The sequence below is a fragment of the Ramularia collo-cygni genome, assembly GCF_900074925.1.
Source record: "Ramularia collo-cygni strain URUG2 genome assembly, contig: RCC_scaffold02, whole genome shotgun sequence".
In the NCBI taxonomy this organism is placed as follows: Eukaryota; Fungi; Ascomycota; class Dothideomycetes; order Mycosphaerellales; family Mycosphaerellaceae; genus Ramularia; species Ramularia collo-cygni.
In genome coordinates this window covers 1-19,934 of record NW_019716256.1, presented here as the reverse complement: position 1 = coordinate 19,934, position 19,934 = coordinate 1, and the positions used below count along the sequence as shown (strand labels likewise).

Here is a 19,934-nt window from a genome sequence, read left to right as displayed (position 1 = left end):
TGTGGTGCTGTACACATCGATCGCTATATGAGGGTGACAGAAGCTGATGATATCAGGGAAGATGTGATGAGCATCGAAGAAGATGGTCGTAGGCTTGTTAGGGATGATTGAGCATCGAGCCCCGGAGCGAACAAAACGGTGTTTCGTTCATAAGGGTGGTAGAAAGCGCGTGCATATCAACAGTAGCCTAGAGCCCTGATTTGAGATTTCTCCGAGGAAACCTGTACGACGCCGTCATTCAAATGTCCGGTCGTGGCCTGTACACGTTGAAATTTTTTGATCTGGGTTTTTGATTCTCATCCTTGCTGGGGTTAACGAGTCATCAGAATACATGGCTGATGAGAGAATTCAGCCTTTGCTCCGGATCGGTATTCCATGATTCGTCATTGTTTGCCGGCCTCTTAGACCCACGGCCTCGAGGTATGTTGTGCTGTTCAAAACGGGAGCCCGCATATTTGGCAGCATGTGTAATGGACAAACTGTTTCTTCTCGGTAGGGAATGCATTTGGAATGGTTGTCGCATCATATAACTTCCAGACTCAGATTTAAATGGCTCGAAGTAGTCCCACATTCACACAGCAGCCTGCTCGCAACAAGACCGATATCAACGTCAGGTCTACTTTCATGCAATATGAGCGTGGAGCTGGCAGTCAACTTAAATGAAGACGATCAACGGAGTCTCGAAACAAACGCTGTCGAGAACAAGCTCTCGCAGGGACAGCTGGAGGCAGAATCTCGCCAAGTCCAATAATCGCTTATGGAAGGAGCCATAGAAGACGAAACTGCTGATCGGCCTGCAACTTATACAGCATTTCGAGGAAGTGGAGGCAAGAACGTTGCCGCCAGTCCAGAGAAATTCCATGACAACATGGTCCAAGCCCACAAGCTGGGTGTTGGAGATCAGGGATGGATCCTGCTGGCCGACGAGGATGAAGTTGAAGAGGAGTCCACCGGCTTGCTGCCGGCCAAAGAACCGGATTGGGAGAAGAAGGTACGCTCAACTCTCTCTTCTACTCCTCCATGCGCTGACTTTTCGGAGTGGAAGCTTCAGAAAGCTCAATGCGATCATGGAATGTCCAGAATGAGCGTCACAAATGCGGTGTCCGGATCAGGTGGTCATTTTGATCGAGAGGTGTGCATCATATCTCCACATATTTTCTCATATTTTCCATTGCTCGCGTATAGACTGACACTCTCGATAGTTCCAGGCGAGGAGACTGGAGGCTCACGCACGTCAAACAACTTCAGAAGGTGACTGCCCAGAGTACCGGTAAACCGCCCGAAGAATCATTCTCGACGCRCGATGCGTATGCCATCATCAATAGACTGGAGGTGGGTGATAATTGCAATAATAGATCCGACTTTAACTTATGTGATCCACTCACAGGCCACTCGGCATGACCAGGAAATGGCAACATTGCGGAAGGAGAATCATTCATTGCGTGACCAGCTCCAGGTCGCTCGCGCAGGGCGGGAGAACTATCGACAGATGCTATCTATGGTCATTGTCCGAGACCAAACTCGCCCAGGCTAACATGTTCCTCTTTACCGGAAGGCGAGGTCGTGCTAGCCGAGATCCTGAGTGGTGATTCCGGAATGTTTGGGGACACCAGAGGTAAGAAGTTTGCTCATCGCTTTTTGGATACATCATCAAGCCCATTCGCTTCCGAGGACGGTCGTGACACGTTCGGCGAGAGCAGTGTTCCCACATCCAAGGATTCATTCTCTACAGGCGGAGGCGTTTCCACGGAAAAAAAGTCTGGAATCTCGTTTCGGGCTGTTCGAGGTCAGTGCCTCTCGATATGCGCCTCCGCCTGCTCCTCCCAGCCTGTTCGGATCAAAGAGAACCAACCTCAACATCCCATCCCTTGTCCCGAGGACGATTCATGCCCAGATCCAGCCTATTTGGAGTGGCCATCCCGACCCATCACAAAGAAGATCTTGGAGCAAGGCCTCTCACATCAGAGGCCCTGTCCAAAGAGCATACTAGCACAGGTCGTAGATCGAATGCTCAACACGAAGCTGACTCTTACGTCAAACACATTGAAGGAGACTGCTCCAGTTGCGTTGGTGCTAAGATGCAATCCACCTCATCCGCCGACCCTGAGTTCAACTTTCCAGACCCAATCCTCCACCCGAGAGATCCATCCTCTCTCCCTCTCCGCGACCAACCCACAACCGTGCCACTCGAGCTCAATCCTTCAGTCCCCCGGTTTCCTCCAGAGTTTCCAGCGTCTCTCGCCACTTTCGCTCACTCAGATGCGGAGCTCGACATGACATCGCCAAAGTCTGATTCCCCTCCAAGTCCGCCAGCAACAGACGTTGAAAACCAATGCCCCAAAGAGCATTTGACTTATCACACTCTGGCTACTCAGGTGGAGTGTTCCAAGCTCATCGATGATGGTTGGATGTCTCGTCCTGCGTGTGGGAAGTTGCCCTTGTCTGAAGAAGGGGAGAGAATCAGAGGGCGGTTTGCAGATCCGAGGTGTTATGCCAGCGGAGAGGCGATTTCATGTGGTCTGTGAGAGTTGTGCTGGATCTGAGGCGAAGGTTCGTCAGCCCAGGGTGGAGAGGCTGAGAGGGCGAAGTAGGTATTCAAGTGATGATATCGAACGACTGATCCATTCTCCGTAGTTTCGCAGTTTTGAAGTTGGTTGCGGAATAGGAAGGGGTTTTTTCTTGGATGTGAATGTGTCCGCGATGCTCAATTCTGACCGAACAAGGCTGGCAATCAGTGAGTGGCCTTTTACCTCTTATATCGATGGCGAGAAGCCTAGGGGTAGACCAATCCATTGATTCAATATGTACCTCCGGTGATATCATTTTCATAATACCATCCTTCCACGTTTCTGGTTGATCGTTTCTCACTCCCAGCCACTTCCGTCTCACATCTATACTCCTTCGTCCCAGAAAGTATCCCAGTGGTATCGCTTCTCATCGACAGTGGCTTGTCCAGCAACAGCGTCCAATCCCTTGTTGGAAGAACTGTTGAAAACACGGACAGCGTTGTTGACTTGAGTTGGTGCAGACAGTAGGGTAGTACCGCTGGCAGTCGCTAAGATGGCGAAGAGGAGGGTGATGGCTGTCTTCCCACGCGAAGCGGACGGATTAGTCAGGGAGACAATAAGTTAGGGGCGCAGCGGGAGACATGTAATTTGATTGTGACAATCTCGCAGTCTCTTCTCGATATTTCTTCTTCTCAGTGCTTTGAAGTCCGGAAGAAAGATGGAACGGCGGACCCCAGCGGAGAGATCGTACTTCACGACAAAAGGTGATGCAAAGCTACCACTTGTGTGTTACTTATTCCACCACTCGATAGATTTCTCCACAGCAACCGTTGCTTTCTGCCCTCGTCGATGAATCACTTGTAGTCCTCATCTTCTGCTCGTGTTGATGGCAAAAGGGCTGGATGTGAACAGCATCAATTCAGTCTAGCACGATGCTATTGTTGATATACTGCTGCATAGCAGCTCCCTGGTCGATCTTCCACTCCCCTGAACTCCGTCCGCGCACCCAATACGCACCCATATGGACTATCCGATCCAGTTTTGCCACGCCGAGAAACATCACGCTCGCTCGCTGAAAGCCCAATAAAACAAAAGGGAAGACATGTTGTCCAGTCCAGTCTCTCTTCCCACACCGCACAATCAGCTAGGCGTCATCTTGCGCACCACATCGACCTATTCCACAAGCCTTCTTCATGATTTCCACCATGCTCGCAGCGCGGGGAGTAGTCGGTGGGGAGACTTCCTAAGCCGTGCCACCTCTCGCACCAGCATTCAGACTGCTGGCACTCTCACCGACCCTCACATCATCGTCCGTAATGCCCGGAACAGGGACGCCCCTCCGACTGCTCGCGGTGGTGGATTGACTCTCACTCCTCTCCCTCGGTCCCGCCACACCTCCAATACCTCCATCATTAGCCGCCCAGGCAGCGACCCCAAGACCTGCTGATGGAGGCGGCGAGCCAATGCTGTGGCCTCGGGTGGAGAGACTCTCCCCGCTCCGGACATCGCGACGGTCTGTGCGGACATCACTGGCTCCCCGCTCTCTCTGCTCCCCTCTTGGTTCGCGAGAAGAGCTCGATCCTCGACGCTGAGTGCGGAGAGCCTGTTCCAGAGCTCGGACGCGCTGTCGTAGGAYATCGTTCTCTGCCTTGACGATTTCCATTTCTGTGCGGTAGGCGCTGGTATCGGCAAAGTGCTGCATAGCGTCGCGGACATCCCTCGTGGGTCCTTGTGCAGCGGCCGCCGGAAAACCAGGTTGGGCCAGAGTGGAAGAGCTAGTGTTCTCCCGAGACATGGAAGGGCGGGCGAGAACAGCACTTCTGGAGAAATCCACGCTCTGCCTCGCTGGTGTACTCGCTCCTGATCTTCCACTCACCGACGGATTCCGAGAGAGATTACCCGCCGCAGCAGCACGATCTGCCGAAGCTTGTGACACGCCATGTCCCGCATGGGAACTTCCTGCAACAGCCTGTGTGCTGCCAGCGATGGAGGAAGGGGTGAGGATGACATTGCTCCTGCCACTCATGGACGATGAAGAGCGATGTCTCCGGGAAGGAGTAGGATGGGTGGCACCCGTCATCTGATGTGTGGGATTGGTGTCGCCGATGTCGACGGGGAGGAGCGAGTTGGAGGCGGCGGTGGAATTGGACGACATGGAGTGATTGCTGGCGACGGAAGCGGACTGAGCGCGGAGGGCGGTGAGTTCGCGAGTGAGGCGATTGACCTGCATTGCATTACCATGTCAGTATAAATCCCTCCTGCATGAAGGCTTTATTTTATGCACGTCACATACCACAGCTTCCTGCTCCTTCTCACATTCGAGGTACAACTCGGCGGCGGTGAGGGGCCGAGGATGGCGGAGAGGGACATTCTGCTCCTGGCCCGACATGATCGGGCTTCGATGCGAAATGGTCAGCGAGGCCGGCTGGATGGGCGGAGGCATCATCTGCGAGGGGCGTCGAGAAGCGGTCGTCGAGGGAGTCTGCGAGTTGGGCTGCGAGGGACGCGGGGAGAGTGGAAGCGAGGTGATGTCGGGGGCCATTGATTGATGGATGGATTGATGGTATTGATGGACTGATTGATTGGTCGGGGAGATGTTGGAGTCGTTGGTAAATTTCAGAGGCAAAATGGTCGTGGGGATCTTCGCAAGATATTCGTTGTTGTTGTTGTCGAAGGAGGGAGTTGGAGGTCGGGATGGCCTGTCGTGCCGTAGATTGTATCGCATCAATCAATCAAGACTCATCCGTTGTTCAGGCCCACGCGGCGGCGACGACGACGATGACGACAAGTGTTGAGTCCCAGCAGATTGATTGCCCTCGAGTCGACCGATGTTGGTGCCTTTCACGACAACGGTCTTGTTGGGATCTTCACCACATCCCAGGAAAGAGGTGCAGCGGTTCATGTACAACGATATGATGCCCCGCGATCGAACGAACGAACCCCTGCGCGTCAACAGCCTGACCGTGCACGTGCACAGCCGGATGAACTTTCAGAGCGCTGCCACACTTCTCCCGAGCGACTCCACCCAGATAAGCCACGATTCTCAAGTGAATTGAGCGCATCCAATAGGAAAGAGTGGTCTTCTATACCCGACGACTAACAGACCGGCGGGGCGCTTTGTCGGTGTTGYCTCTTCATTAGGTACGCAGGATCTTTGTGACTTCTGTGTCGGAACGAGAGGAAGGAGTAGTAGACTAGGCTGTTATATTGGAGTGGTTCTTACTTCATCGTCGACTCTGTAGATTACATGTACATCAACATACACATTTTCCACCATCCACACGAACATCTCATTTCCTCTGCTGCCTCTCTCGCTTTTGGTAGACCATGGAGTCGGCAGAACCCACAGCGTTCACCTCCACGCTAGATCTCGACGCTACTTTTCTAAACGCCCCGCTTGTCGAGAGATGAAGAACACGGAGAAGTGGCAAAAAGCACAGAGTGGACGAAATCGCGGTGACGGCCTGGGCATCGGAAGTCGATGCTGCTTTGTCGGGGGAGGAAGACTGATGGAAGGGACCCACAGTACCGACTGGGTTTGGAAAAGTAAGCATCTTGCGTCTTGCGGAGGAGGAAAGCTTTTCGGCTGCGGCCTGCCCAATATGAGTAGTCGCTGCTCGTAGATAGGAATGACTTTCGGGCAACAGAGCACCTGCACTCACTCCCACCTCTCACTGTTTGAGTCTCTCACCCTGTATATCTTCCTGCGCATCTTTCAATAAGAAGCTGCATTCAGTCAGCATCACCATTTCCATCACTAACCTCAAGCCAGTACTCACTTGTACCACCAAATAGTCGGGCCTACCGTCCCCAAATGCCACAACGCATGYGCATCTACCATTCCCCACCACGGCGGGAAATCAAACAACTCCAAACTCATGGCGAACAACAACCAAAACACTATCAACCCTGGCCATGCGGCCCACACTCTGCCCACTTTTCTGTATCTTTGCACGGAGAACCAAGTCCACATGATGTTTTGTGCCAGGCCCAGCACGACGTTGGCAGCCATATTGTAAGTGTAGTCGAAGCGGATAAAGGCCAAGTAGGAGATGTGGAGCAGGTATGCCACGACGCATGTCATTGTCCACAGTCTCAGTACCGTCCCGGATCTTCCCGACAAATTCTCCGGTCTATCCCATCGGAAGATACGAATGGGAGTGTAGTACATGCCATACATGACACTCGCTCCCGCCGCGAAATAGTCCAGCTTTTCCGTCGTCTTGAAATCTCTGGTGTGGAAGATGATGCTAAACACCCAACTCGCCAGGCCAAAGTAGCCAAACATGATGTAGTATTTCCTCAGAGGATATCGAGAGGGGATCTGGGCGCGGATGAGGGACAATCCATGATTGTGAGCGAGGAGGTTCAAGAGGGAGAAGAGGACTGAGGCGGGTTCTTGCATGCCGAGGAAGCGGTGAAAGGGCCATTTCCCGTGATATTGGACAATGGGTTCGAGGTAGGGTGGATCGCGGGCGAGACGGGTGTCGGTGGTGATGTGTTGGCAGGTGTAGTCGCATTCCGCGGGACATGTCCAGAGGAGGAGGCGATGTTGGAGGGCTGTGTTGAGGATCAGAGCAAGGCATGATGAGGTGGAGGGGTGGAGGAGCACGAACGGATGCCGAGTTGATTGTCGCCTTCACAATTCGTTCTGGTGCAGTGCTAGAGGGATCGTCGTCAACGAATGGGCGCTGGGCTCAAATGGCGATGGATTCCACCATGCGCACCTGCACGCAATCCCGGAACTCGGGCAGCCAGTCTCCTATGCTGGCCTGAGCGATTCCGGAGAAGGCCATCATGAGGCACAGGATGGAAAGTAGCCATTGCGGCCTTGGTTGGTGGGAGGGCATGTCGCATGGAAGTCTTGGGCGGAACGAGACGTGACACCGTGAAGTTGACCTGGAATGGAGACGCCAAGAATCTCCGTACTTCATCTCAATACACGTGTCAGTTTCGCGTTGTCCAACACCGCATCCCTTTTCCCGACACTTGTACATGAAATGATGAGCGCTCGAAAATCTTCTTGCGTGTCTCCCACACAAATGCAGCTGGTGAACAACTGTAGCAACGTTGGCCTGTGGTGTGGAGTGAAGATGGCCACATGCATCGATGTGGCTCTCGCAAACGTGCGGCCAAATTGCACCACCGAAGTTGCACACGGCCGCTCATGTCGACTTGCCTTCCCTTACCTTCTTGCACTCGGCACAGTAGATTCCTTTCCCAATTGCCGGACGTGAGACGGTGGAAAAGGAAGCGAAGCGGACATGCGGTTGACCACGCTCTACGACTCTGAAATCCCAATACTCTCTACATGAGCATCCCCAAGATATCCATATGCTTCCTTCTCCTTTCGGCTCGTACAATCTATCGGAATCGGARCGCCGACAAGTTGGGACCGCCAGCAGGACCTGTCGACTCCGAGCTGCCCAACCAAAATCCACAACCAAAACTGTGGGATGTGGAGACGACACGCGCGGAGGATCGCCCGTCGAGAAGATTTTCAACGCGCCCATGGGATCGAGATGCCGAAAGAAGCTTAGCGATGGGATCGACCATGTATTAATAGAAGCCGGGACGGAATGTGCATTGAATGGTACATATCAAGCAACGTTGAATCGTGCTGTACTGTACTTCATGCTTGCAGCTGACGATCGACGATATGTTGTGTTTGAGGTGTTGCTCGCGTGGACAGCTGTGACCGCCTCGTGTTCCAGGGGTGACGGGGTGGGTGGGCGATGTTGTGTTTCAAGCATCGGCGCTGCTCGCCTATAGAAGGCCTGTGAAGCTTGGAAGCTTCGAGTTCCCCTGGCTAGGTCTAGGCTAGTCGCGTTTGACAGGTTGAACCGGGGGTCCTACGTAATCCGGCCGCCATCCCTGCATACGACGACGGAAGTTTGTCGTCAATCCATTGGAAAGTCTCTTCCTAGGTACGGATGAGGGACGCTCATTCATTTGTCCATTTCTCCTCCCATTGTGCTGGCGTTTGATATCCTTCGTTGTTTTTGATTGCAGCATCACATTCGCTCTCCTCGACTGCATTTCCACCATACTTGACGGGTACCGCGTTCCACCACATCTTTTGAAACCACCAAATCACGCCACATTTTGGTGCTGCCATCAACAAACATGTCGAGCCATTTGCAGGCACAGGCAAATCAGCGCAATCGATTTTCTCGAGAAGGCTTCTCTCCCATACGACCCGACGACGCGGAAATGGCCACTCATTATGATCCCCATCCTCACGACGCGGCCATTGACATTCCGATGCACGATATTCCCCTCCAGCAAGTCCGGACCAACGCCAGCAGTGGTGGGAATGGCGGGCTGAGGACCACCGACAAGACGCCCGACTTCCACCCATCAAGCAGCGGACCGGATGAGAACGAAAAAAGTGCCTTCTTCCGAGGACGAAGAGCAAAGCCCAATGCTCAGGCTGACAAGGGCATTGGTCGGGTGGGATATGATGGGGAAGAGGATACCTTGACGACCATGGGCAAGGTTTACAACAAAATCTTTGGATTCTCCATTGTCACGCGATACTTTCTATATGTGTTGCCGCTGGGAGCGCTCATCGCCGTCCCCATTATCGTGGGAGCGACAGTCGGCGGGTCGAAGAACCCTCCCAAGATTGGCGGGGTCCCCATCGTCTGGCTCTTCTCTTGGGTGGAAATCATCTGGCTAAGCTTGTGGATTTCCAAACTCATCAGCCACTTTTTGCCATTTCTCTTCCAGCTGGTTGTTGGTGTCGTCAGTTCAGGCGTTCGAAAGTACTCCACCGTCATCCGCAAGCTAGAGATCCCTCTCTCCCTGGTCGGTTGGGCGGTCACATCTCTGGCAACTTTCAAGCCATTAATGACGAGGAACCCATACAATCGATCTCGCCCTGGACCTGCGCCGGATTGGGTCAACATTGTGCAGAAAATCCTAGGAGCCGCAGTCGTTTGCGCATTGGTCTTCCTCGCGGAGAAGGCCATTGTCAACCTCATCCAAATCAACTACCACCGAAAGCAATTCAATGCGAGAATAAAGGACTCCAAGCGACAGGTCTACATTCTTGGATTGCTCTACGACGCCTCTCGCGCTCTCTTCCCAGCCTATTGCCCGGAATTCGCAGAAGAAGACTACATCATTGCTAATCAGCTCCAACTGGCGACATTGGGCGGGAAGAGAAAGCAGGGTCACAAAAAGACCGGCTCCAGCACGCCCATGCGGCTGATCCAAAACGTCAACCGCGTGGGTGATAAGGTGACGTCTGCTTTCGGCAACATCGCACACGAAATCACCGGGCGCGAAGTGTTCAACCCCAACGCCGCGCACTCTATCGTCGTCACGGCACTGGAGAAGAAGCGCACTTCCGAAGCTCTTGCTCGCCGTATCTGGATGTCATTCGTTGTTGAGGGCCGAGAGTCTCTCCTTGAAGAGGATATCCTGGACGTCATGGGTCCGCAGCGACAAGTCGAAGCCGAGGAGGCATATTGGGCGCTTGATCGAGATGGCAACGGAGACGTCTCCCTCGAAGAAATGATCATGACCGTCACCGAATGGAGTCGTGAGCGCAAGGCCATTGCAAATAGCATGGTGGATGTTGCTCAAGCTATTAACGTCCTCGACCGCCTTCTCTGCACAATCGTGATGGTGGCTGTGGTCTTCATCTTCATCGCTTTCCTCAACGCCAATTTCGTTACCACGCTGGCCACTGMTGGAACCGCTCTTCTTTCGCTGTCCTTTGTCTTCTCCACCACCGCACAGGAGTTTCTCGGATCCTGCATCTTCTTGTTCGTCAAGCACCCCTTCGACATTGGCGATCGTGTAGACATAGGTGACAACTTCTTCACCGTGGAGCACATTTCCCTCCTCTTCACCGTCTTTCGCCGCGCATCTGGACCCAAAACTGGACAACTCTCGCAATACCCAAACGTCGTGCTCAATTCGCTGGCACTTGATAATGTTAGTCGCAGCAAATCCATGACCGAACAAATTGTCCTAGATGTCGCCTTTGAGACTTCCTTCGAGGACATCCAAATCTTGAAGTCTCAGATCCACAACTTCGTCTCGGACAAGGACAACAATCGCGATTTCCTGCCCGATCCTGAAGTGGAAGTCTTGGGCACGTCGGACATGTCTAAGCTCCAACTCAAGGTCGAGATCAAGCACAAGTCCAACTGGTCAAACGAGACTCTCCGCGCCGCCCGTCGCAGCAAATTCATGTGCGCACTGGTCTCGGCTCTGCGTGCAGTACCGATATATCCGCCTGGCGGTGGTGTAGACGCTGCTGGAACTGCAGCAAACCCCAACTACGGCGTCACAATCACCGACTCCGAGGCGAGAGAAGCTGCTCAGGCTGCTGCTTTGGAGAGGGAGAGTGCTCGACTCTTTCCACCTCGAAAGCCCAGCGATGCGCCAGACGACCTCAAGCCTTCAATGTCCAACAACAGTGCTAGCGGCATGGCGGGCTTGAGCGCTCAAGATGCTAAGATCATCAATGATCTCAATGCTCGTGATCCCGGTGCGAATGCTGCGGTTCACGACGACGACAGTAGCACGCTCGGAGGTCTTCCCAGACCGAGTATTGATAATCAAGATATCAGCGATGTGCGGGACATGCTTCGGAGAGCCAGCACGAGGGGCAAGCGCAGACCGGGGAACAGTGTCGAGTTGGAGAGATTTCGAAGCGCAACCACTGCGCAACCACCTGGCGTTCCTACAATAAACGAACCCGGCGAGCTGGACTACATGGAATACGGATACACACAATCCTATCCTCAGGCAAGCTCGCAGACTTTTGGTGATGAAGGAAGGTCGTATCAGCCTACGGGTAGCCCTGTGAGAACTCCTAGTGCTGGCGTGAACTCGGGATATCAGCCTTCGGTCAGCGCTGTGGGGACTTCCAGTGCTAGCGTGGCCTCGGAATACCATCCAACTACGCAGATGCCGACGCCGACTATGCAGGGCGGTGGCGCTTTCCCAGTCCCTGTCAGTCGGTTGGCTGGGAATCCGTACCGAGCTAGTATTGTCGAGCAAGGACAGGATGAGGATGAGGAGAGGGGTGTGAGGCCGTTCACCGGCTTGTAAAAAAAAGGATGCGACTGTGAAATGTATTGATGAATGGAAGTACGGAACGGCGAATCGGCAAGAAAGCAGTGCGAAGAGACTAGAGAATGGGGAAAAGCGAGTTCTGGCCAAAGTATTTTACCCGGGCGGCGTTGCAATAACGAGTGAACGAAAAGCTTCTGTTTCAATGTATAAATTAGAACGTAAGAGAAGGCTGAAGAGGCCTCGAGGATGAATTGTATATTCCTTCATTCCCCTCTTGATCTTTCAGCAGCACATGTGCCCAAAGCAGAGCTGTCGATATGAGGATTAATAATCGCGACAAGACATCCTCATCCATTCCCATAATGTCCTTAGGCCTCGCTCTCTGCAGGCTCGACGAATCTAGGCCTGCTAGAATCCTAACTACTAGCAGAGTAGCCCGTTAATCRATCGAGGGAGTAGTTCAGGACGCTGCTCTTGTTGATAATCTCTTATATCGACTGTGGACAGCTCTGGCCCAAAGCCGCATAAGACGGCACAAGGTTTCAGGCCCGATTCTTGGCTCATGCAGGGCTTAGACTTCTTCGAGACACCGCAGTTCGCGACACGACTTGGCTTCGTTTGACTCATGAAAAGAAATGACTTGTGGGGAGGTTGTACCGACGATCTTTGATTCTGGTGTTTGCATGAGTATTCAGCTTGAGATTTAAGAAGGGCTGTCACTGCTGCTGCTTACAATCAAAGTAAGGCTCTTTCCTTTTCGTCTCTCATTTCTCTTCCAGAATCATCACCAAACAGAGGCACTTCGTCACACTCATTGCAGAATGCCACCGCGAAGAACGAAAGACGCCAAATCAGCGGGCGCCCTCACCATTACAGCGCAAGAAAGTCGATTCCATACAGACATTGATGAGGACAACAACCTCAAAGAAATTGTCGTCAAGGACTTGAGCATCTCCATCGGAAATCGGGAACTCCTCTCCCATGCGAACTTTCAACTCCAGCGAGGAAGACATTATGTCCTTCATGGCAGGAATGGGATTGGCAAGTCGACTTTGCTGAGAGCCATTGCAACGGACCAAATTCCTAGCATTCCGCGGGGTATCAAAGTCCTTCTTTTAGGACAGACGATTTCGGGGCTGGAGGATGATGTTGAGAATTTGGATATGAATGAAATGAATGTATTGGACTTTGTCGTGAGGAGCGATGAACAGCGGGAGATCCTTCTACGCGAGGCCGAGGCTCTGGGGAATGCGATTGAAAACTCTGCGGATCCGACTGCGGGAGTTTGGGCGTACAGGCAGGTCTCCCATGAGAGGTTGGGAAGGAAGCTGGAGAAGATTAAGCAGATTGCTATCAGGAGGAGTGGTGGGAGGGGAGCGGATGCGAAGAAGGTGCTGTTGAAGACGGAGAAGGAATTTGAAGTCTCGAAAGAGAGACTTGAGGGAGAGGTGGGAGCTGAGGAGATGGGAGAGGAGACACAGAAGGCTGCGGAACTGATGGTTGAAATTCAGACCAGTTTGGAATTGATGGATGCTTCTGCAGCTGAAGCAAAGGCTCGGTCTGTTCTCATCGGCTTGGGATTCTCAGAGGAGGCTATCAATCAGCCGCGATCTCAACTTTCAGGAGGGTGGCGAACAAGATGCAGTCTAGCATGTGCCCTCTGCCAATCTCCCGGTATGTTTCCAACATTATACCGCGGAGGAGTATACTGATGCACACAGATCTCTTGCTCCTGGACGAGCCAACAAACTTCTTGGATCTGCCCTCCATCATATGGCTCGAACGCTACGTCCAAGATCTGACCGACACTACCGTAATAGTCGTCACTCACGACCGCTCCTTTGGTGACTCCGTAGCAGAAGAGCTTCTAGTCCTCCGCAACCAAACTCTCGAACGCTTTCGCGGAAATCTCTCCTCGTATGAAATGGACCGGTTGAAGACATACAAACACATGACTCGTCTCAAGGATGCTCAAGACAAGCAAAAGAAGCATATCCAATCCACTATTGACGGCAATGTCGCAGCTGCGAAACGTGCTGGGGATGACAAGAAGCTTAAGCAAGCTGCGTCGAGAAAGAAAAAACTTGACGAACGGATGGGATTACAGGTCTCTGCAAAAGGAACCAGATTCAAGTTGAATCGTGATCGAGCGGGATACTATGCTGATGGACTGAGGAACGAAATTGAGGTCCCGACGTTCGATCCTCCCGCGACCATGACCATTCCTGCCGAGCCTTCAGATTTGAGGTTTCCCGGTAGTCTTGTCAGCTTCGAGAAAGTTGGCTTCTCGTATGGGGTTGGAAAGAACAAGAAGCAGATTCTGAACGACATCGACCTGACGATCCAGCTCGGCGATCGAATCGGTATCGCCGGGTTGAATGGGTCGGGGAAATCGACGTTGGTGAGTCTGGCGATGGGTGTTGTCACTGGATCGGGGAAGCCGATGATGCCAACAAGCGGAGCTGTGACGAGGCATACCAGAGCCAAGTTTGCATTATATTCACAACAGGCTGCGGAGGAGCTCGAGACTCTAGCTACGAAGAGGCCAGAACTCACGGCTTTGAGCCATTTGATGGAATTTGTTGGGCTGGAAATTCCCGAACAAGAAGCTCGTGGCCTGCTCGCAGGAGTTGGGTTGGCCGGCAAGATTGCTTCTGATGTCCCGATCGCTCTTCTTTCCGGAGGCCAGCGAGTGCGACTGGCTCTGGCGAAGATTTTGTCACATCCACCGCATCTCCTCATTCTTGATGAGGTCACCACACATCTGGACACGGATACTATCCAAGCACTGGTCACCGGATTGAAAAGCTATAAAGGTGCCATCTTGGTGGTCACCCACGACCGGTTCTTCATGCGTTGCGTGGTCGAGGGAGAGTCCATGAGAGCGCTGGCTGCAGCTTCGAGGCCCGAAGATGAGGAAAGTGAGGAGGATGGCGGGAGCGATGAGGACGATGATGGTGATGAAGGGGCGAAGAGGATGAGACTCGTGTATAGATTGAGCAAGGGAAATTTGAGCGTGCTAAAGAAGGGGATGGAGGGGTATGAGGAGATTGCTGCGAGGACTGCGGCGAAAATGGGAAAGACATGATCGGAGACTAAAAAGGGGTTTGTTGACCAAGACATACTTCATTCAGTATTTCGTCTTCACGACGAGATCCGATCTTCATCATTTCCTCATCGGCTAGGTATTATGTCGACGGCCCCGTCCTGAATCTACAACTCAGGTCATCCACGCTACACGACGACTACGTAGACACGATGCATCACTCGCTCCACGAGCTTCGCTTTTGGCGCAAAGGGGACATCAAACTGTATCTAGATCCGAGGGCCTACACGCCGAAATTGCTTTGACGATGAGACTGCCCTCATAATCTATGTGCAGCTCTAGAGAGTCGAGATTCCCAGCTCCAGAGCTGTCGATATGAGAAATCATTAATAAGAGTAGTGCCCCGTTCTGCTCTCTCGGTCGATTAACGGGCTACTCTGCTAGTATTAAGGATTCTAGCAGGCCTAGATTCGTCGAGACTGCAGAGAGCGAGGCCTTATAACATTAGTAAGGATGCCGAGAAGGTCTTGTTCCGACGAACAATCCTCAAATCGACAGCCCTGCCCAGCTCGTTTGAACGTGTCTGAGCAGTAGGCATTTTATTTGTCAGAGAGGATGCACGGCCAGGACACTCTGAATCCATAAGGTCGTCTAATTCGTGCTGGGGAAGCAGCGAATATCGTTTGCGATAATGGAAATTCTAGCGATCACAGCGAGGGCATCTTTTTGAGGTCCCTTACAAATTCTCTTCCTACCGTGGCAAATCTGTCAGCGAAAATTTGTAGCAGTCGCTATAGCCCTCGGCACATTGATACGCAGAGAACCCCTGAATTATCATGTGCGCCAAGAGTTGGTGTCTTTGAATCTGGCTGACATCGTCTGAGCGAAGTCAGAATTCTTTGTGGGGAGCTGCTTCCGAATACGCGAAATTCACAGCTGTACGTGAATGATATGTCAGAAGATATCGCCCCGAGTCCCCCACGGGTCTTGATAACATCAACGCCAACCCATTTCGGAGGAGTAGTGGAAGTGTAATCTTGCCCCCCTTATTCTCCCTGTTGCTCACAAAATCGTCGACCATCCACTTGAATAGTTCAATATCTGCCGAAGCGTTCTCAGCAACGAACTTCCGAATGTCATCGAGAAGGTACGACTCTTTGAGGATGACGTAGATGCGTAGTGTTTCATGAGAATCATGATGCACGTCCTTTTACATGGAGGATCTCCAAGTCGCCCAATGTCCATGTCCTACACGCGGCCGTSCCCTTGGCGTGGCTGAGACTACGTTGCCACTCACTGTAGATCGGCTCGATGAAGATGTTGCCTGTTGCAACGAAGAACGCAGTGATGCTGGCATTGAGCCAGGGTATGCTCGGACTACGCGGAAGACTTTGTTAAACAATCCAGGCTTGATGAGGTCAGTCACTGTGCCTAAGCAAGACAGCGGGGGCAGAAATGTGTCGCAGGATGCTTTTTGCTCGAATAAATCTGCTGAATCTGTTCATCCTCGTACTATGGTCCGTTTTGCGATCAGATGTGATTCGTGATGTTTTCTACGTCAAATCCCACAACTTGTTGTTATGCCAAGCATCTTGAATATTTCCTGTTTGTTGCTTCGGTTCCTTCTTCTTCACTTCTCGAAAACAACACCGAACGACAGACAACRCAAGAAGCAACGAGCCATCACAATGGACTCCACCGACAATCAACAATATTGCACGACTTGCGCGAGACTGGGCCACGATTACCACGCCTGCACAAATGTGTGCGTGTGGTGTGGCCAAGAGCATCATCAGATGCCCTGCCCGAGTGTCATTCACCTTTATGGTGAGGGTAGGAGCAGCCGAGATGCGACGTGCCGTTGAAGAGCGGTCGTTCGATGTGCTGATGGACCGTCAGCGACGGGCCGAGAGAGCAGAGAGCCGGCTAGCGGTTCGCAAGGCCGCCTTGGTCATGGCCAAGAAGCTGGACAAAATGAAGCGGGAGATGGAGAGAATGCGGTTGGGAGCAGGCGCTGCAACTGGCGCAAACGGGGCTGCTGGTTCGGCTCCCGCTGCCCAGACAGTACCAGCTCCTGGTGCTGCCCAGGCTCCTGCGCCGGCTCCTGTGTTGGCTGCTGCTCCGGCGGCAGCTCCCATCGCAGGACCGTCTGCACAGCCGGCAGCCACGGCTGCTGATCCTCCTCCTCCTCCTCCTCCTTCTGTCCGAGGACCAACCCTGGTTCTCTTTGGGAATCGCACGTGGCGGGAGATCTTTCCTCTTTCGAGGAATCCATCTGATCCGTTCAGGACGTGCAACAGATTCACGCGGGCAATGAACGCCCAAGTTTTGGGTGAAGTTCTCACCCCAACGGACGGGTACCTGCATCGCGCATTGCAGTTCTACCGAATCCCAGTCGCGCCACCAATTCGTTTGGGGCCGACTGTTATGAGGGAGGATGCTACGATGAAGTGAGCGCGTCATTGAATGGCCGCAAAATCACAGAGAGAAATAGGTCCCAGAGTGTTCGCCATCGCGGCAGCACGATGACGGCGCCAGAGAAAAATAGGTCCCCGAGTGTTCGCCATCGCGGCAGCACGATGACGGCAGCAGAGAAAAAAAGTCCCGGRGTGTTCGCCATTGCGGCAGCACGACCACAGCGGCAGAGAGAAATAGGTCCCGGAGTGTTCGCCATCGCGGCAGCATGATCACCGCGGCACCATGTGTCGAATGCTCGTTCAAAACTGGACAAAGGCATGGCACATGGCACAAAGAGAGAAGGAGAGGGCAGATTATCTGTCCTTGAGCATGGCTCGTCATCGCGACAGCCACTGCTCTCATCAATCGTCTGACTCGTTCGGGCGCTTGAAGAAGGCCATGGCACCCACGATTCTACAAAGCGCGCGTTGGAGCATCTCTACCGCGAATCGGCGTCACTTTTGTGACAATAAGCGCAAAGATGCAGGCCACCAAGCGGCAAGCGAAGGATCAGGACACCAAGCGCAAAGATGCAGGCCATCAAGTGAAGGATAAGGACACCAAGCGCAGCGAGGTTGATACCATCAAGCGACGGGCGAAGGATCAGGACACCAAGCGCAAAGATGCAATCGCGAGGTCGACACGCGGGTGATAGCGACGACTGAGGGTGTCCTTTCTTGGTGAAGAATGCTCACATCGACAGCTCTACGGGACAGCACTACTATCAGCAACGTGCCGCTGTATGCACCTGTATCCACCCGCCGCACAAAATGAAACGGCATCGCTTTCGGCACAGGGAACTCGACCCCCGCAACAAGCAACTATTCCACTCTTCGCATCCTTGTAAGTTGTCCGTCCAATTCAAGGGATTTGGCAGCTCGGAGCTAGTGACTTACCACGAGGGTCTCTGTCCACGACAGTCGCGAGGGTAGAGAAGAATACACCAACATCTACGAGCCCTCCAATTACACCATCTTGGTCGCCAGACTCTACAGCAATCTCGTCGAGTTTACCACCTACCCTAGAAGAGCACCTTAGCTGTGGTTCTAGGTACAACCCTCGTATTGCTTATAAACTTCGATCTTAGAAGCACCGAGCACTCTCTAGTTGGCCTCCTCTAAGTAGGCTCGGCCGAAGCCGACTTACCGACGTCTCCGCTAGCCTAGTGCCCTAGAACAACGGCCGTAGAGCTACCTCGGCCGAATACGACTTACCGACGTTCCGCTAGCCTAGTACCCTAGAATAACGGCCGTAGAGCTATCTCGGCCGAACACGACTTACCGACGTTCCGCTAGCCTAGTACCCTAGAATAACGGCCGTAGAGCTATCTCGGCCGAATACGACTTCTAGAGTATATCTTCGGGTCTCGGGTTAGGCCTTATATATTAGAATTATATAGATTTTCTCGCTCTACCCTCTCGGCTAACTAATTCCCTCTCGATTCTATATCTTACCGAGTATAGAGCTCGTATATTACGTAAGTAGTTTAATTTTAAAGTCGTCGTCTTCGTAAAGCTAGCGTCGCGTTTACTAAGAGCGTTATAATTCCCGCTAAGAGCGTTATAATTCGACTCTTCCTTAAGGATTACCGTTATAGCGCCGTATCGTACCTCCTAAATATAGATACTACCCTATAGCCTTATTATAGGCTCGTACGCGAGTAAATTAATATAAAAATCCTATAAGATTTTTAGTTCCCTCGAATACTATATCTATATTAATTACGCTCGTAGGAAGAAGGCGGAGAGCGTTATAATTCTTACTAAAAGCGTTATAATTCGACTCTTCCCTAAGGATTACCGCGATAGCGCCGTATCGTACCTTATAAACATACTATCTATAGCTCTATTATAGGCTCGTACGCGAGTAAATTAATATAAAAATCCTATAAGGTTTTTAGTTTCCTCGAATACTATATCTATATTAATTACGCTCGTAAGAAGAAGGCGGAGAGCGTTATAATTCTCGCTAAGAGCGTTATAATTCGACTCTTCCTTAAGGATTACTACGATAGCGCCGTATCGTACTTTATAAATATACTATCTATAGCCCTATTATAGGCTCGTACGCGAGTAAATTAATATAAAAATCCTATAAGGTTTTTAGTTTCCTCGAATATTATATCTATATTAATTACGCCTATAGGGATAAGATAGGGAGTATAATAGGCGAAGCCCTAAGGCTAAAGTATAGGCGTAGCCTATATAGAACGCTTAGTATCCGCGTACTTTACGTCGGAATCCGCGGAGGATAGTTCTCTTTTCTATTAAACTTATTTAATTAAAACCTTACCTAAGCTCCTATATATACGCTACTCGCCTATAATATTAAGTTCGATCGCCTTACGATAACTACCCCTTCGGATTAGGATACTAGAAGGAACTTCCCGGATAATAAGAGTTTAGAACGGAAGTACTCGTAGAACCTACTATAAAGCTACGTAGAGCTATAAAATAGATATATCTTAAGTAATAGGCTATAAAAGCCGAGATAAGCGCTACGCGCGCCGTACTAGAACGCGTAGGATCCGAACGCTTAGCTAACGACGATATCCCTATAAGTATAATAATACGAAACCTTATAGAATCGGTATTAGCGCTAACTTAAGTAGGTTCCGTACGGGAACCGTTAGTACTAAAGGACTAGAGACCGCTAATCTAGGATAGTAGAGCCGATACTTTTAGACACTTTTAGGGATTACCTTCTTAGGCTAAAAAGCTCCTACCGAGTACGTTCTAGCCTTAAGCTAACGCTTTCTACGGACTACTATTAGAACTCTATCTACGATACCCTTATAAGGGTATTATAAATAGGGGGTCTTAATACTAAGTAGTAATTCTTAGATATATACGATATTACCTAGGGAGCGAAAGGGAATAGGTAATAAG

The 19,934-nt window shown here is 51.7% G+C and overlaps 5 protein-coding genes; 3 read left to right on the top strand and 2 right to left on the bottom strand.

The window, feature by feature from the left end:
- Positions 1–3,750: 3,750 nt before the first annotated feature.
- On the bottom strand, positions 3,751–5,049 carry RCC_01535 (uncharacterized protein; the record flags this gene model as incomplete). XM_023766829.1 has 2 exons in its annotated part: positions 3,751–4,731; positions 4,801–5,049. The coding sequence occupies 2 exons, from the start codon at positions 5,047–5,049 to the stop codon at positions 3,751–3,753; spliced, it is 1,230 nt and encodes a 409-aa protein (XP_023622597.1).
- A 1,129-nt stretch (positions 5,050–6,178) lies between these two features.
- Positions 6,179–7,357, bottom strand: RCC_01534 (related to PER1 protein, involved in manganese homeostasis; the record flags this gene model as incomplete). XM_023766828.1 has 4 exons in its annotated part: positions 6,179–6,233; positions 6,287–7,067; positions 7,124–7,169; positions 7,235–7,357. 4 exons carry the CDS (start codon positions 7,355–7,357, stop codon positions 6,179–6,181), a joined length of 1,005 nt encoding a protein of 334 aa, XP_023622596.1.
- A 1,276-nt stretch (positions 7,358–8,633) lies between these two features.
- On the top strand, positions 8,634–11,579 carry RCC_01533 (uncharacterized protein; the record flags this gene model as incomplete). Its single annotated transcript, XM_023766827.1, has 1 exon — positions 8,634–11,579. One exon carries the CDS (start codon positions 8,634–8,636, stop codon positions 11,577–11,579), a length of 2,946 nt encoding a protein of 981 aa, XP_023622595.1.
- A 785-nt stretch (positions 11,580–12,364) lies between these two features.
- On the top strand, positions 12,365–14,631 carry RCC_01532 (related to positive effector protein GCN20; the record flags this gene model as incomplete). XM_023766826.1 has 2 exons in its annotated part: positions 12,365–13,217; positions 13,265–14,631. 2 exons carry the CDS (start codon positions 12,365–12,367, stop codon positions 14,629–14,631), a joined length of 2,220 nt encoding a protein of 739 aa, XP_023622594.1.
- Positions 14,632–16,437: 1,806 nt separating this feature from the next.
- Positions 16,438–17,043, top strand: RCC_01531 (uncharacterized protein; the record flags this gene model as incomplete). The annotated part of the gene is made up of 1 exon (XM_023766825.1): positions 16,438–17,043. One exon carries the CDS (start codon positions 16,438–16,440, stop codon positions 17,041–17,043), a length of 606 nt encoding a protein of 201 aa, XP_023622593.1.
- Positions 17,044–19,934: the final 2,891 nt, after the last annotated feature.